This window comes from Heliangelus exortis, chromosome 30, assembly GCF_036169615.1.
Source record: "Heliangelus exortis chromosome 30, bHelExo1.hap1, whole genome shotgun sequence".
NCBI classification, from domain to species: Eukaryota; Metazoa; Chordata; class Aves; order Apodiformes; family Trochilidae; genus Heliangelus; species Heliangelus exortis.
In genome coordinates this window covers 2,144,553-2,161,912 of record NC_092451.1, presented here as the reverse complement: position 1 = coordinate 2,161,912, position 17,360 = coordinate 2,144,553, and the positions used below count along the sequence as shown (strand labels likewise).

The 17,360-nt window shown below is 49.7% G+C and overlaps 1 protein-coding gene and 2 long non-coding RNA genes across 5 annotated transcripts; 2 read left to right on the top strand and 1 right to left on the bottom strand.

Moving 5' to 3' along the window:
• The first annotated feature begins 112 nt into the window (after positions 1 to 112).
• LOC139788748 (uncharacterized) lies at positions 113 to 878 on the top strand. Its single transcript, XR_011722929.1, has 2 exons — positions 113 to 417; positions 469 to 878. It is a non-coding gene; the product is annotated as an uncharacterized lncRNA (long non-coding RNA).
• A 2,612-nt stretch (positions 879 to 3,490) lies between these two features.
• LOC139788749 (uncharacterized) lies at positions 3,491 to 4,314 on the top strand. 2 transcript variants are annotated; one of them, XR_011722930.1, is made up of 3 exons: positions 3,491 to 3,571; positions 3,855 to 3,891; positions 4,196 to 4,314. It is a non-coding gene; the product is annotated as an uncharacterized lncRNA (long non-coding RNA). The 2 variants fall into 2 exon arrangements; XR_011722931.1 differs by lacking the exon at positions 3,855 to 3,891 and adding an exon at positions 3,668 to 3,704 and having other exon boundaries at positions 3,522 to 3,571; positions 4,196 to 4,305.
• Positions 4,315 to 4,349: 35 nt separating this feature from the next.
• ASH2L (ASH2 like, histone lysine methyltransferase complex subunit) lies at positions 4,350 to 16,763 on the bottom strand. Of its 2 annotated transcripts, XM_071728935.1 has the most exons (17): positions 16,594 to 16,763; positions 15,201 to 15,270; positions 13,719 to 13,864; positions 13,472 to 13,560; positions 13,059 to 13,153; positions 12,664 to 12,759; positions 12,387 to 12,482; positions 12,153 to 12,228; positions 11,708 to 11,725; positions 10,234 to 10,327; positions 9,753 to 9,970; positions 9,021 to 9,188; positions 8,405 to 8,598; positions 8,003 to 8,095; positions 7,584 to 7,682; positions 7,234 to 7,293; positions 4,350 to 4,516 (listed from the first exon to the last, which is right to left on the bottom strand). In XM_071728935.1, exons 1-17 carry the CDS (start codon positions 16,722 to 16,724, stop codon positions 4,409 to 4,411), a joined length of 1,851 nt encoding a protein of 616 aa, XP_071585036.1. In that variant the 5' UTR covers positions 16,725 to 16,763; the 3' UTR covers positions 4,350 to 4,408. The 2 variants fall into 2 exon arrangements, with proteins under 2 accessions (XP_071585036.1, XP_071585037.1); XM_071728936.1 differs by lacking the exon at positions 11,708 to 11,725 and having other exon boundaries at positions 16,594 to 16,762.
• Between the last annotated feature and the right edge of the window lie 597 nt (positions 16,764 to 17,360).

The window sequence follows — 17,360 nt, the reverse complement described above, 5'->3', positions numbered from 1 at the left end:
AGGGTGAGACCCCCCCCTGGGATGCAGGGAAGAGGGTGGGACTCCCCCTCACCCTCTGGGGGGGGTGGTGGCTCTTTCTGCTTGGGGGGTCCTGGTGAGGGGGTTTGGGGAGTGGGGCAGTGGGGGGGCTGGATGGGATGGGCCCCAGGAGAGTGGGATGTTCCCTGGGGTTTGGGGGGGATGGTCCTGGGAGGATGGGATGCTGGAGGTGGGGATGGGATGTCCCAGGGGAGGTGGGATGCTGGAGGCCATGAGGGTATTCCCAGGAGGAAAAGGATGGGATGTCCCAAGGGATGTGGGATGCTGGAGGTGAATGGGATGCTCCCCAGGACAAGGATGGGATATCCCAGGGCAGATGGGATGCTGGAGGTCATGAGGATATTCCCAGATGGACAAGGATAGGATATCCCAGGGGATGTGGGATGCTGGATGAGGGATCCTGGAAATAAATGGGATGTCCCAGGGCAGGTGGGATGCTGGAGGCCATGAGGGTATTCCCAGGAGGAAAAGGATGGGATATCCCAAGGGATTTGGGATGCTGGAGGTGAATGGGATGCTCCCCAGGACAAGGATGGGATATCCCAGGGCAGATGGGATGCTGGAGGTCATTGGGATGCTCCCAGGAGGAAAAGGATGGGATATCCCAGGGGATGTGGGATGCTGGAGGCCATGAGGATATTCCCAGGAGGACAAGGATGGGATATCCCAAGGGATGTGGGATGCTGGAAGTGGATGGGATCCTCCCAGGAGGACAAGGATGGGATATCCCAAGGGATGTGGGATGCTGGAGGTCACTGGGATGCTCCCAGGAGGAAAAGGTTGGGATGCTGGATGGAGGTGGGATGCTGGAAATAGATGGGATGCTCCCAGGAGGAAAAGGATGGGGATGGGATGCTGGACCCCAGGTTTGTTGTGTCCCCCCCCAATAAAGACACCCTGACCCCCCCCTGTCTGCCTCCCCCCTGTGTCCCAGCTCCCACATCCTGGGAGCAGCCCCATCCAGGTCAGGAATGGGAAAGGGTGGGGGGGATTCCCATATTTTAGGGTTGCTCCAGGTCTGTTTTTTTTTTTTGTTTGTTTTTTTGGGGTTTTGTCCCATGCTGTGTCCCCAGGGAAGGGAATCCCAGCTGCACCCCCAGTTTTTCCAGGAGAATATTCCCTTTCCTTTCCCATCCATAAATAGGGATGTGGAAAAGCACCAATTACAGCTCCCAAAGTTCCTCTCCCAGGGAATAAGAGGCACCCCCAGAGCATGGATGGGTTTGGGAAGGAAGCAGTTTGGGTTTTTCCTGCTTTATAGATAAAAATAAAAATAAATTTAAAACAATAAAATAAAAAAGAATAATAAAAAATTAAAAATAATTAAAAATAAAATAAAAATATAAAAAATAAAAATAAATAGAAAATAATTTAAAAATCATAGAATCTCAGGTTGGAAGGGACCTCAAGCATCACCTGGTCCAACCCTTCTCCTCCTATTATTTATTATATATCATAATGTTGTTTATTAACATTTATTCCCACATTTTTCTGGGGTTCCAGCACCTCACTGACCTCCAATTGGAATTTTCCTTGGAAAAAGGAAGGAAAGAGGGAGGCTCCCTCTTTCTAGTCACCTTTTAAACATTGGAACATTGGAATTCCCACTGGGAATTCTCAGTGGCCACTCTTTGCCTTTGGAAGCCAGGAAGGGGGGGGGTCCTGGGGGACACAACACAGAACCCCCCCCCCAAAATGGTGTCCTGGGGGTTCTGCTGGATGAGCAGGGACCTGGGGGGGTTTCCCAGTGGAATGGGAAGTTTTCCCATTGGAGGAGGGGGCTGCAGATTGGGGGGGGAATTGGGCAGAACCCCCCCCCCCTTTCCCAGGGATCCACCTTTAACACTCAGCCTCCTCCCTGCCCCCCCCTCTGGGGTCCCTGATTAAGAGGAACCCCCCTTTGGGGTCCCTGGTTAAGGGAAACCCCCCTTGGGGTTCCTGGTTATGGGGAACTCCCCCTTGGGGGTCCCTGGTTAAGAACCCCCCCCCTTGAGGATCCCTGATTAAGGTTAAGGGTAACCCCCCCTTGGGGTCCTTGGTTATGGGGAACCCCTGCCCTTGGGGTTCCTGGTTATGGGGAACCCCCCCCTTGGGGGTCCTTGGTTAAGGGAAACCCCCCCCCCCTTGGGGTCCCTGGTTAAGAGGAATCCCCCTTTGGGGGTCCTTGGTTAAGGGGAACCCCCCCTTGAGGATCCCTGATTTAACGGGAACCCCCCCCCTTGGGGTCCCTGGTTAAGGGGAACCCCCCCTTGGTGTCCCTGATTAAGGGGAACCCCCCCCTCAGGGGTCCTTGGTTAAGAGGAACCCCCCCTCAGGGGTCCTTGGTTAAGGGAAACCCCCCCCCCGTTGGGGTCCCTGGTTAAGGGGAACCCCACCTTGAGGATCCCTGATTAAGGGGAACCCCCCCTTTGGGTTCCCTGGTTATGGGGAACCCCCCCTTGGGGTCCCTGATTAAGGGGAACCCCCCTTTGGAGTCCCTGGTTATGGGGAACCCCCCCTTGGGGGTCCTTGGTTAAGGGGAACCCCCCCTGGTGCTGGTGTCACAGTGGGGGGGTCTTGGGGTGCAGGAACTTTGGGGGGGCTGCTGGATGTGCTTGTATGGGGGCAACAAAAAAAACCCCTCCCTGTCCCCCCCCCTCCCCAAAACGGGTCTTGAGGCTCCTGCCACCCCCCCCAGCCCTGGGGTGGGGGGCACGTGAGGTCTGGGGGGGCTTTGCCACCCACCCCCTGGACTTGTTGCCCCTCCCTGTGGCTAGCCAGGCTGGGGGGCTGGTAGCCCAGGGTCCCCAAGGAGTTGGGGGGCACGGAGGAAAGGGGGGGGGGGGGGGGGGGGGGGACAGCAGGGGACACCCCTGGTGCAAGGGACAAGGCTGGGGACACGTCCTGGGGGAGGGGGGGTGATCCTTAGGGATTTGTCCCTGCTCCAGGGGAGGGGTTGAGGACAGGTCCCTGGTTTTTGGGGAGCAAGAAGGTGGGGAGGGGGTGGCCACCTCGTTGTGGGGACAACCAGGGGGGGACACGTGGGGTGGGCAGGGCTCATCCTCCCTCCCCAAGGGAAAACTTTTGGGGGGTGTTCCCAGGACAGGGTTGGCCCATTTTTTCCTGGGGGCTTTGGAGCCAGGGTGGAAGCAGCAGAGGGGCAGCACCCCAAAAAGTGGTGGGGGCAGCACCCCAAAAAGGGGCAGGGGCAGCACCCCAAAAAGTGGGGGCAGCACCCCAAAAAGGGGCTGGGGCAGCACCCCAAAAAGTGGTGGGGGCAGCACCCCAAAAAGGGGCTGGGGCAGCACCCCAAAAAGTGGGGGCAGCACCCCAAAAAGTGGTGGGGGCAGCACCCCAAAAAGTGGGGGCAGCACCCCAAAAAGTGGTGGGGGCAGCACCCCAAAAAGGGGCGGGGGCAGCACCCCAAAAAGTGGTGGGGGCAGCACCCCAAAAAGGGTCTGGGGCAGCACCCCAAAAAGGGGCAGGGGCAGCACAGGAGACCAGGATCTCAACACCAAACTTGCTTCTTCACTTGGCTACAACCCCCCCAAGAGTTACTCAGCCCCCAAAGAGTTACTCAGCCCCTCAGGAGCTACTCAGCCCCCCAAGAGATACTCAGCCCTCCAAGAGTTACTCAGACCCTCAAGAGTTACTCAGACCCTCAAGAGTTACTCAGCCCCCCAAGAGTTACTCAGCCCAAGAGATACTGAGCCCCCCAAGAGCTACTCAGCCCCCCAAAAGTTACTCAGCCCCCCAAGAGATACTCAGCCCCCCAAGAGCTACTCAGCCCCTCAGGAGTTACTCAGCCCCTCAAGAGTTACTCAGCCCTCCAAAAGTTACTCAGCCCCCCAAGAGTTACTCAGCCCCTCAGGAGTTACTCAGCCCCCCAAGAGCTACTCAGCCCCCCAAGAGCTACTCAGCCCCCCAAGAGATACTCAGCCCCCCCAAGAGTTACTCAGCCCCTCAAGAGTTACTCAGCCCCCCAAGAGCTACTCAGCCCCCCAAGAGATACTCAGCCCCCCAAGAGTTACTCAGCCCGCCAGGAGCTACTCAGCCCCCCAAGTGTTACTCAGCCCCCTAAGAGATACTCAGCCCCTCAAGAATTACTTAGCCCTCCAAAAGATACTCAGCCCTCCAAGAGTTACTCAGCCCCCCAAAAGTTACTCAGCCCCCCAAGAGATGTCCACAAACAGCATAAAACAGATCCAGATGATTCCAACCCCCTGGGAAAAGCAGGAATCTGCAGCAGGCACCAACCACCCAGACACCTTGCTTGCTGGGAATGCTGTGTTCCTCTGGAATAATTAAAAAAAAAACCCAAAAAACACCTCTGGACTGGACATAACCACTGTGTCCTTGTTGTTAAAGGTTGTGTCACCACCTCCTTGAGTTAGGGCTCCCAGGGGGGGCTTCTTCTCCCATCAACTTCTGTCTCCACGTGGTACAGGACATCTGCCAGGGTGTGCTCCACAACTGCTCCCCAGCCCATGTCACTCATCTGCAGAAGGGATAAAGGCAGTGAATCCTCTCAGGAGCTGCAAAGTGGGACTAAAATTGGGGTTTTTTTCCCCCCCCGTTGTCAGGAGGGAAAAGAAAGAACCAAAAATTCATCCCTTTGCCTCCTAAGGGAGTTTATAACCTGGGAAGAGGAATAAGAGGCCATCTACTGTTAATTAAAGTTATTTGGAAGTGTATTCTAAGATATTTTTTTTATATACACAGGGATTTTATAACCTGGGAAGAGGAATAAGACTCCATCTATTATTAATTCAAGTTTTTTGGGGGTGTAACATGTGCACAGGGGATAAAGGCAGTGACCTCCTCTCAGGAGCTGCAAAGTGGGACTAAAATTGGGGTTTTTTCCCCCCCCGTTTTCAGGAGGGAAAAGAAAGAACCAAAAATTCATCCCTTTGCCTCCTAAGGGAGTTTATAACCTGGGAAGAGGAATAGGAGGCCATCTACTGTTAATTAAAGTTATTTGGAAGTGTGTTTTAAGATATTTTTTTATATACACAGGGAGTTTATAACCTGGGAAGAGGAATAAGACTCCACCTATTATTAATTCAAGTTATTTGGAAGTTTATTTTAAGATATTTTTTTTATATACACAGGGATTTTATAACCTGGGAAGAGGAATAAGACTCCATCTATTATTAATTCAAGTTTTTTGGGGGTGTAACATATGCAGAGGGGATAAAGGCAGTGACCTCCTCTCAGGAGCTGCAAAGTGGGACTAAAATTAGGTTTTTTTCCCCCCCCGTTTTCAGGAGGGAAAAGAAAGAACCAAAAATTCATCCCTTTGCCTCCTAAGGGAGTTTATAACCTGGGAAGAGGAATAAGAGTCCATCTACTGTTAATTAAAGTTATTTGGAAGTGTATTCTAAGATTTTTTTTCTATATACAGGGAGTTTATAACCTGGGAAGAGGAATAAGAGTCCATCTACTGTTAATTAAAGTTATTTGGAGGTGTATTCTAAGATTTTTTTTCTATATATACAGGGAGTTTATAACCTGGGAAGAGGAATAAGACTCCATCTATTATTAATTCAAGTTTTTTGGGGGTGTAACATGTGCACAGGGGATAAAGGCAGTGACCTCCTCTCAGGAGCTGCAAAGTGGGACTAAAATTGGGTTTTTCCCCCCTCACTGTTTTCAGGAAGGAAAAGAACCAAAAATTCATCCTCTGGACTCCTAAGGGAGTTTATAACCTGGGAAGAGGAATAAGGGTCCATCTACTGTTAATTGAAGTTATTTGGAAGTTTATTTTAAGATATTTTTTTTATATATACAGGGATTTTATAACGTGGTAAGAGGAATAAGACTCCATCTATTATTAATTCAAGTTTTTTGGGGGTGTAACATTCATCCCCTTGACTCCTAAGGGAGTTTATAACCTGGGAAGAGGAATAAGAGTCCATCTACTGTTAATTGAAGTTATTTGGAAGTTTATTTTAAGATATTTTTTTTATATACACAGGGATTTTATAACCTGGTAAGAGGAATAACACTCCATCTACTGTTAATTAAAGTTATTTGGAGGTGTATTCTAAGATTTTTTTCCTATATGTACAGGGAGTTTATAACCTGGGAAGAGGACTAAGACTCCATCTATTACTAATTCAAATTTTCTGGGGGTGTAACATGTGCACAGGGGATAAAGGCAGTGACCTCCTCTCAGGAGTGGGACTAAAATTGGGTTTTTTCCCCCTCACTGTTTTCAGGAAGGAAAAGAACCAAAAATTCATCCCCTGGACTCCTAAGGGAGTTTATAACCTGGGAAGAGGAATAAGAGGCCATCTACTGTTAATTAAAGTTATTTGGAGGTGTATTCTAAGATTTTTTTTCTATATATACAGGGATTTTATAACCTGGTAAGACGAATAAGACTCCATCTATTATTAATTCAAGTTTTTTGGGCGTGTAACATTCATCCCCTTGACTCCTAAGGGAGTTTATAACCTGGGAAGAGGAATAAGACTCCATCTACTGTTAATTAAAGTTATTTGGAGGTGTATTCTAAGATTTTTTTTTCTATATATACAGGGAGTTTATAACCTGGGAAGAGGAATAAGACTCCATCTATTATTAATTCAAGTTTTTTGGGGGTGTAACATTCATCCCCTTGACTCCTAAGGGAGTTTATAACCTGGGAAGAGGAATAAGACTCCATCTATTATTAATTAAAGTTATTTGGAAGTGTATTTTAAGATATGTTTTTTATATACACAGGGAGTTTATAACCTGGGAAGAGGAATAAGACTCCACCTATTATTAATTCAAGTTTTTTTGGGGTGTAACATGTGCACAGGGGATAAAGGCAGTGACCTCCTCTAAGGAGCTGCAAAGTGGGACTAAAATTGGGTTTTTCCCCCCCTCACTGTTTTCAGGAAGGAAAAGAACCAAAAATTCATCCCCTGGACTCCTAAGGGAGTTTATAACCTGGGAAGAGGAATAAGAGGCCATCTACTGTTAATTAAAGTTATTTGGAAGTGTATTTTAAGGTATTTTTTTTATATACACAGGGATTTTATAACCTGGTAAGAGGAATAAGACTCCATCTATTATTAATTCAAGTTATTTGGGGGTGTATTCTAAGATTTTTTTCATGTCTGTCCTCTTTGGACACAAAATCTCAACCACCTTTTGTTGAAATGTGCTTTTTGTTTGAGGCTGTCACAAAGGGGAGGCAAAAAAAAAGAAAACTTGTTTACTCACTGGATGGTATGTGATATCCCTGGGTGGATACTTGAAATATGGCCCAAAATTTATAGAAACCTGTGGAAGATATTTGTGGTCAGATCCCAAAAAAAAAAAAAAAAAAAAAAAGAAAACCTCAAACCCATTTCTTTGCCCTCATCCCCTCACCCACCCTGTGAACACATCCTTGGCATGAGTGTTGGTGATTGGATAAAAATCACATCCCAGGTGAGCAGCAGGAGCAGCATTCCAGGGTCACTTCCCTAAAATAATTCCCACCTTTCCTCTCCACTTGCTTGACAAGCTCCCTGCACTGCTAAAACCAGAAGGGACTTTTTGGAAGAAAATTCCTAAGTTCAATTACTCACTGTGCAGCCTTTGTACAAAGAAATTGCAGGGAAATAAACTCCTTCAAAGATGTCTTTAAAGGCAACTCCTTGGTTGGCACCATTCTTGAAGAATATTATCTGGAAAAAGAAAATTAAATGGCTTGGTTTGGGGTTTTTTTTATAAATAAGGGCAACTTCCTGGTGAGTCAGGGAGCAGCCCTCACCAGGGAGCTTCACCAACCTGCCCCTCAGGCCACATAATTAAGGGACAGCAATAAAATGACAAGCAAAAGGAGCAGTTTTAGGCTTGCTGAAGTCACTTTTATTCTTGTTTTAATAAAAGCAGTGTTTCTTGATGAAGAATTAATGAGCATTCTCCCTTTGTGTTCATTAAATGAACACCTACACCAAGCCAGGCCCCCTGCTCAGCCCAAGGTTCTGCATCCACCATTCCTTACCTGGCTTCCAGGTGCTTGCTTCAGGCTCTTCTCTGCTTTGTCCACAAAGTCCTTCTCTTCAAAGTACAAGTAGCTTTTGAATTTGATCAGAGCCTGGAATATTAGAAAAAAAAAAACCCAAAACACTGCAGAAGCAAGCCAGAAAAAAAATTCTTTTTCATTTAAGAGCAGCAGAGCTAGGAGAGGATTTCAAAAAAATATTTAAAAGCCAGGAGGAGAAGATGAAATGAGAGCTGGGCACTCAGCAGTGCAGGCAGAAACATTTTGGGGTGGTTCAGGATGTTTTGTGTTGAAGATCAACACTTTGGATCCAAGCAAAAGCCCAAGTGAGGCCAAAGCAACCTCTGCCTCCCACTTTCCACTGAGCCAAAGCTTCAGCTGAGAGGAACCTCCCAACCTCACCTTATCCTTGTAGGTGTCAGGCAGAGATTTGGCAGTCTCTGTGTCTTCTGGCAGACTGATGTAAAAGCCCAGCACATCCCCCTGCCCATAGCCAGCTGAGTAGTGCTTCCCTATGGATTGGTGAAACTTTGTTCCCTTTTTGCTGCGCCAGGAATAGCTGAATTTGTCATAGCCCAGGGGGGCCTGGAGGTTCCCTGTGGAAATCAACAGGTTTTGGATTGGCACAAGGAGTTAATCAGGAATTACCCAAGCTCATTGCTGCTGCTAGGAGAAATGTTTGGGCTGCAGGGTTAAGGATGAAGGAGCAGAGAGTCCTCCTGCACTGTGCAGCTCGCTCCTGGAGGATTTTTCCCTTCAGAAAAGCAGAGAACACAGAAAACAGAAAGTGGAAGGGACCTCAATAGTTCATGGAGTCCAACCCCCCTCCAGCAGGGACACAGCCAGGTGGGCTTTGGATGTCCCCAGGGATGGAGACTCCACAACCCCCCTGGGCAGCCTCTGCTGCACTCTGAGGTTTTGTTTTGTTTTTTTTTTTTCCTTAGACATAACTTCCCCCAGGAATTTAGATTAAAGAGGGGAAAAACCCTGCTAAGAAATGGTTGGTGAAGTTATTTACCTAAGGGCTGTGACCAGCCCAGTCTGGCAGCTGTGTCTGGAGGCATCTCATCCATGGATATCTCAAAGTACCAGGCTCCTTTCCTGACTCCATGCGAGGCTCTCACCATGGAATAACCCTTCTCCCCAACAACTGTCAGCCTGTCATCAGAAATCTTCAACTGAGGAGCTGAGGGAATCAGAAGAGCAAAGGAGCAGCTCAGGAGTTGAATCCTAAGGTGGCTCTGTTCTGGATTCTCTCAATCAGTTCCTGGACCTTCCTGAGCTGAGGGGCCCAGAACTGGACACAGGACTCAAGCTGTGGCCTCCCCAGGGCTGAGCACAGGGGCAGAATCCCTTCCCTGGACCTGCTGGCCACGCTGTTCCTGAGCCAGCCCAGGATGCCATTGGCCTTCTTGGCCACCTGGGCACACTGCTGCCTCCTCTTCAGCTTCCTGGCAATCCAGACTCCCAGCTCCCTTTCTGCCCCTCTGTGCCCAGCCTGGAGCTCCCCATGGGGTTCTTGTGTTGAACCTCATCCCCTTGGGATCAGCCCAACTCTCCAGTGTGTCCAGGTCCCTCTGCAGAGCCCTCCTGCCTTCCAGCTGATCCACATCCCCCCAGCTCAGTGCTGGCTGTGAATTTACTGATAAGCAGATTTCCAAGTGGACTCATCCATCCCAGTGCCAGAAGATGCTCCCTGGGAAGAGGACTTGGCTGTACAACAACCCCCCCCACTTCTCCACCTCTGTACCTCGGTCGTGCAGGGCCAGGAGGACTCGTTCATAGAGACAGGCTCTGTAGAGGTCCCCAGGGATGGGTTTTCCTGCCCAACAATCCAGCTCCAGCTTTTCTGGGTCGGGAGCGTGGGGATCAGGCTCAGCCAGGATGTAGCGGTACCCGTCCTTGTTGAAGGGATGTTCCAGAGGGTAACCATGAGGGGGTAAACGCTGGGCCGAAAACAGGGGGTCACTGAGAGACAAAAAACCACACAGGTTGACATCTCCAGAGGGTGACAGTTGCCTCACAAGCAACCCAGGACAACCTGGGTGAAGTGGTTGGCTTCCAAAAACCTCGGGGTGAAACGAGCGGCAGCTTTTCCGCTTCAAAATAATTCCTCCTGAGACTTAAAATATTCTGGAAGGATTTCCCCAAAGGCAGGGAGAGCCAGGAGGCAGGAATTTGGCCTTCCACTGGTGTCCCACACCTGGCTATGGATGCTGAACACCTCTTACCTCCTGGTTTTCTTGGCTGTTCCCGTGGTGCCCCCATCCTGCTGCTTGCGCTTGGCTCCCCGGCCCTTCCCACTGCCTCCTGCAGCCATTCCCCCTGAACAGAGAGAGGGGCATCAGAGAGAATCCCTGAGCCTGGAAACCCCCCCAGACAGCAAGGGGTAGAAGCAGGCAAACTAAAAAAAGAAAAAAAAATCACTTTGTGAGCTCAAAAAAAAAAATTTGTGAGTGTTCTTCCACAGCTGCACATCAAACAGAATTTATCGGAGCGGAGCAGAACTCTCATGGAGCTTGGAGTCAATTTTTTTGTTTTTTTTTTTATAATGTCTGAGTTTAGGGTGGAAGCTAAGTCAGATTTCTCAGCAAAGTGGGCTCAGCTCAAGCTTTCCAGGTGAGAATTAAAACTCTTTTCTGGCACCTAAGGATCTCCAGACAGCAGCACTCAGAAAGTGCTCTCCTGGGCTTTCCGGGAGATCCCATTTCCAAGTTTATTTCTGCAAAAGGAGCAGAAAATTCCACCCAAAGCACCCAGGGACACACTGTGCTCCAGGAAGACTCCCAGACAGAGCAGCAATAAGCACTGAAACTCCCCAACTACAGAACAAAACACACCTAAGCTCTGAGGAGAAATGGAAAGCAGGAGAGGTGTTTCTCTGCAGTACTGCCAGGGGCTGAGCAGAGCCCAATTTTTTCCTCCAAAAAATAAAATTACCAGAGGAAAAGCTGGGTGGCAGAGGCCAAACTGGTGGCAGTGGAAGGTTTGAAGGCATTCAGTTTGCAGAGGCATCTTTTTGTCCCACTGTTCCCAAAAGGGTGACTTACCTATTTGTACAGAAAACCAGAATTTTTAGGTACTGGAGACAAACACCTTTACAAATATCAGGGTGTTGCCCTGGCACTGTGGGGGATTCCAACCATTCTAAACACCATATTCTGCACAAATGTGATGTCACCCCAGCTGCATTTGTTGGATTTGGTGCAGGGAAATGTTCAGGCACTCTGGTTTGCCATAATTTTTATTTTTTTTTTGGTCTAAACAGCCACAAAAATCATCCCACAGCTGCACATCAAGCAGAATTTATCGGAGTGGAGCAGAACTCTCATGGAGCTTGGAGTCAATTTTTTTGGGGTTTTTTTTTATAATGTCTGAGTTTAGGGTGGAAGCTAAGTCAGATTTCTCAGCTCGGGGTGGGGTCGGGCCACTTAATTTAGGCATTAAGATCTGAAGACCTTAATCAAGGAAAAATAAAGAATAAAACTTGAAACCAGTCACCTGGGGCAGAATATGGCAATCAGGAGCTTCTAGGTGCTGAAGATTAAAGAGGGAAATTGTTGGTTTGTATTAATTATTGCAATCACATCACATCAGGGCACGTTTTTGGGGTTTAATTGGCTCTAGCTTCTAGGATAATTGAGCAAAAAAAGCTTTGCAAATAAACAATACTTAGGGTTTAGAAGCTGAAATGCAAATATTCACCTCCCAAAGAGGCTCCACCTGTAAGGACAGAAGTGGCACCACAGATCTGTCAATCTCCCAGAAATTAAAACACACAAAAAAAAACCCCAAAACCCAACAACCAGTGCATGAAATGGAGACCACACAGCCTTACACACCTTTGCTTTAAATAAAAAGCCCCAAATACTTCCTAAAAAAATACAGGATAGGTGTTACATAGTGCTAGAAGTAATTCTCAGGAAAACAAGGAATAATTCAGGCTTTTTCCCAGTGCCAGAGGGATGGGGAACCTCATCTGAGTAACACAGGGAAATAATTCAAATTATTCTGGCAAAAAAGTGACAGGTTCACCTCCCTTGCAAGCTGCCTGCCCTGCAGAAGACACCAAGATTCACCAAACTTCACCAAGAAGGTGAATTTTTCTCTCCCCCCACACCCCAAAACCTTTTTTGAAGGAAGAACTTGCCATTTAAGCTCCCACTTGTGGACACAGTGTTGTTCTGCTTCTGGTTGTCATATGCAGGACCAATGTTGGCAAGATCCTGGGAGGGATTGAAACAAAAAAATTAATTATTTAGAGACCTGGGATAACCACCCCACGTGGCCCTGCCCTGGGGGACTCCAACACAACCCAGGCACACACTGTGCTGGGGCCATTTCTTGCTGAGCCCTCAATTTTCTTCCATTTCTCACTCCTTACTTGGTCTAAAAGTCCAAATTTGGGGTAATCTTCTTCTGGGTCTTTACTCCCTGGGTCTGGGTGCTCTTTCACCAAGAAAACATCTCTTTCTTTACACTGAAACAGAGGATTTTGTGTTACACAGGGGGGGCATCACACTAAATTGATTAAAAATGTTTAAATCTCAGCATTTACTGAGTGTGACTTCCCAGACTTTTCACCATTTTGCTCCAAGTCTCAGCCCACACCACCAGAGAAGAGCAGAACCCTCTCCATGGATGGAATTCCAAGTGCTCACCATAGTTTTCACAATATTGTTAGGCCAGGTCATCTTCCCAGGCCTCTGGCGTGTGGTCATGCATTCCCAGTATTTATCAATAAATGGGATAATATCCTGGGGAAAAAAAGAGAAAACTGAGTTTGAAAGAGTGGGTGGGGAATATTTGTTTCAATATTTGTCTCAATATTTGCCTCAATATTTGTTTCAAGATTTGTTTCAAGATTTGTCTCAAGATTTGTCTCAAGATTTGTCTCAAGATTTGTCTCAAGATTTGTCTCAAGATTTGTCTCAAGATTTGTTCCAACTTCCTTCTGAAGAGGAATTTCTTGCTCCTCTCCTTGCTTCCCCACTGAAATCATTCCCAAAGGAATTCCTCCCCCCTCTCCCCTTGATGGTTTTCCCAACATTCCTACCTTATCTTTGGAGAACATGGTTTTTGGGTGCTCATCTTGTGTCCTTGACTGCCAGGTTAAGTTGGCCAAAGCACTAAGGCACATTTCCTTGAGATCTTCCAAAAAAAAAAAAAAAAACCAAAAAAAACCACACCAGAGCTGGAATGAAACTTCCTGGGGAAGCAGGAAGCCAGGGATACCAACCCCACAACCCCCACACTATAAAACAGCAGAGCAAAAAAACCAAAAAAACCCCTCAAAAATCCTCTCCATCCCAACAGCTCTTCCCACACACCTCAGGGAGCTTGGGAGCAGCCAAATTGTTGCTAGTTTGGAGGTTTCTGCAAAGTTTGAGGTGACTTGAGAGAAAAAAAAGCCTTGAGGGTTATCTTGAAGGAAAAAAAATACCTTAAAGAGGGTGTTTGCTGACTTACTTGCTTGTTTTCTTAAAAAATAAGTGTTCCCACTGTGGTGGCAAACATTGCAGTGGAAGCTGTAGTTGGTCATGAAGGGGAGGCACGACCTGGAACAGAGCAAGTTCTGTTGTAAACCTCTCTTTAATTAAAAAATAATTAAAAAAAAAATAACAGTATAGCTGGATTCCTCTTCACAACCTCCCCTGGAATCCCATTTCCTTCCCTCCCAAATTCCCTGCCCAGCTCCAGGCAGGGTTTTACCTACGTGGTGTCAATGCCAAAGGTGTCAGCTGTGAACCACTTGGTGCAAATCCCACACTGCAGCTCAATCTCTCCCAGTTGCCTCCCATTTTCCTCATCCACGGAACCTCCCTGGGCATCCAGGACCTCTGAGCTGTCCCCAGGAGTTTCCTACCAGCAAAGGAAAGGAGGAAAATGGGGTTGGATTCAAGGCAGAGAGGGGGGGGGAAAAAGGTTTGGAACTTGGGCAGAGGGGAAAAAAGGTTTGGAACTTGGGCAGAGGGAAAGAAAGGTTTGGAAATTGGGCAGAGGGGAAAAAAGGTTTGGAACTTGGGCAGAAGGGAAAAAAGGTTTGGAACTTGGGCAGAGGGGAAAAAAGGTTTGGAACTTGGGCAGAGGGGAAAAAAGGTTTGGAAATTGGGCAGAGGGAAAAAAGGTTTGGAACTTGGGCAGAGGGAAAAAAGGTTTGGAACTTACTTGGACAGAGGGAAAAAAAGGTTTGGAACTTGGGCAGAAGGGAAAAAAGGTTTGGAACTTGGGCAGAGGGAAAAAAAGGTTTGGAAATTGGGCAGAGGGGAAAAAAGGTTTGGAACTTGGGCAGAGGGAAAAAAGGTTTGGAACTTGGGCAGAGGGAAAAAAGGTTTGGAACTTGGGCAGAGGGGAAAAAAGGTTTGGAAATTGGACAGAGGGAAAAAAAAGGTTTGGAACTTGGACAGAAGGGAAAAAAAGGTTTGGAAATTGGGCAGAGGGGAAAAAAGGTTTGGAAATTGGGCAGAGGGGAAAAAAGGTTTGGAACTTACTTGGACAGAAGGGAAAAAAGGTTTGGAACTTGGGCAGAGGGGAAAAAAGGTTTGGAACTTGGGCAGAGGGGAAAAAAGGTTTGGAACTTGGGCAGAAGGGAAAAAAGGTTTGGAACTTGGGCAGAGGGGAAAAGAGGTTTGGAACTTGGGCAGAGGGGAAAAAAGGTTTGGAACTTACTTGGACAGAAGGGAAAAAAGGTTTGGAACTTGGGCAGAGGGGAAAAAAGGTTTGGAACTTACTTGGACAAAGGGAAAAAAAGGTTTGGAACTTGGGCAGAGGGGAAAAAAGGTTTGGAACTTGGGCAGAGGGAAAAAAGGTTTGGAACTTGGCCAGGTTGGATTTAAGGGATTTGGGGGTTTTCTCCCCTTCTTCACACACTGAGGGAGCTGGGATGATGGTGAAGATCCAGGGAATTTTGGATTGTAACAACCTCCCCACAGGTTTTCATTTCATGGCAACCCTTCCAGGTTTTCATTTTCCCCCTGATTTTAGCAATTTTGGGGAATCTGAGGATGGATCTGAGCTCAGGCTTTCCCTGTCTGTCACCCAGCAACGTTTTTCCTGGATGAAAGAACAGAATTCCAGCCCTGCCCATGCCACCCCACACCTCCCCATCTCCCCTCTTCCCTTCTGCAGACAAAAAAATAAAATAAAATCAGCACCAAATGCTCAGGAAACCCCCCCAGCCCCCTCCCCAGCCACCTACCAGGGGGTCCTTCCCGTTGGAGGACTCTGTGTCCAGAGCTGTGGTGACATCAGGCAGGGAAGGGTCCCCTCTGGGGGAAGAGAGAGCAGATCCTGGCAGGGACCCCAAGTTCAGCCCTGCCAGAGCAACCTGGGGGGACTGGGAAGGACTGGGAAGCACTGGGAGAGCATATGGCTGTGGACTGGGAGAGATTGGGAAGGACTGGGAGAGCCCACGAGAGATTGGGGATGGACTGGGAGAGCATGGGAAGGACTGGGAGAGCATTGGCGTGAACTGGGAGAGATTGGGAAGGACTGGGAGAGCATGGGGATGGACTGGGAGGGTCTGGGGATGGACTGGGAGAGCATGGGAAGGACTGGGAGAGCCTGGGAAGGACTGGGAGAGCCTGGGAAGGACTGGGAGAGCCTGGGGGTGAACTGAGAGAGCCTGGGAAGGACTGGGAGAGCCTGGGAAGGACTGGGAGAGCCTGGGAAGGACTGGGAGAGCCTGGGGGTGAACTGAGAGAGCCTGGGAAGGACTGGGAGAGCCTGGGAAGGACTGGGCAAGATTGGGATGGACTAGGAGAGCCTGGGGGTGAACTGGGAGAGACTGGGAAGGACTGGGAGAGATTGGGAAGCACTGGGAGAGCATGGGGATGAACTGGGAGAACCAGGGAAGGAATAGGAGAGCACAGGGATAGACTGGGAGGGCCTGGGAGTGGTCTGGGAGAGATTGGGATGGACTGGGAGAGATTGGGGGTGAACTGGGAGAGCATGGGGGAGAACTGGGAGAGCATATGGACGTGGACTGGGAGAAATTGGGAAGCACTGGGAGAGCCTGGGGTGAACTGGGAGAGCCTGAGAAGGAACAGGAGAGCATGGGGATGGACTGGGAGAGACTGGAAAGGACTGGAAGAGCCTGGGGATGGACTGGGAGAGATTGGGAAGGACTGGGAGAGCCCAGGAAAGATTGGGGATGGACTGGGAGAGACTGGGAAACTCTGGAGGTGAACTGGCGGAGCCTGTGAAGGACTGGGAGAGCACGGGGGTGAACTGGGAGAGCATGGGGGAGAACTGGGAGAGCATATGGAGGTGGACGGGGTGAGATTGGGAAGGACTGGGCGAGCCTGGGGAAGGACTGAGAGAAATGGGGAAGCACTGGGAGAGCCTGGGGTGAACTGGGAGAGCCTGGGAAGGAACAGGAGAGCATGGGGATGGATTGGGAGAGACTGGGAAGGACTGGGAGAGCATGGGGATGGACTGGGAGAGCCTGGGGGTGAACTGGGAGAGCCTGGGGGTGAACTGGGAGAGCGCAGGGCCCCCCATAGCCTCAGGGTTCCCAGGGCTGGGTGCGTGAGGGGCGCTGAGGCCCGGGGAGGGCTCAGGGAGGTCCCAGAAGGGCGGGAGCAGCGTACCCGGGGGTCTCGGTGTCCGCAGCGCTGGGTTCGGGCGGTCCCGGGGGTTCGGCGGGGGGAGGTTCGGGAGCGGTCTCGGGGGGTTCGGGGGGAGCAGCAGAGGCCCCGATGGAGCCCGCGGCCGCCGCCATCTTGGGAGCGCGGGGACCGCGCCGTGCGCGCGCCAGTGACGTCAGAGCCCCGCCCGCCTCGATGGCCCCGCCCCCTCCTCCTGTGGCTCCGCCCCCGATGGTTCAGGGGCTCCGCGGCGCCCTCTGCGGGCATCGGGAGGAACTACACCGGGAGAGCGGCACTGCCCGGCGGTGATGTCACCTGCCCTGTCGTGACGTCATCTGCCCTGTCGTGACGTCATCTGCCCTGCTGTGATGTCACCTGCCCTGTCATAACATCACCTGACCTGTCGTGACGATACCTGCCCTGTCATGATGTCACCTGCCCTGTCGTGACGACACCTGACCTGTCATGATGTCACCTGCCCTGTTGTGATGTCATCTTCCCGGTCTTGATGCCATTTGCCCAGTCACGATGTCACTTGCCCAGCAGTGATGTCACCTGCCCTGCCATGATGTCATCTGCACGGCCATGATGTCACCTGCCTGTCTGTGATGTCACCTTCCCTGTTGTGATGTCACCTGCCCTGTCGTGACATCACCTGGCCAAACCCCCAGGAGCTCAGTGAAGGTCTGGCTGGCTCGGTGTCACACGTGTCCCCCCACCCCACCCTGAGCAGGTCCCAGCCCCCCCGAGACCCCCCCAGTGGGTTCCTG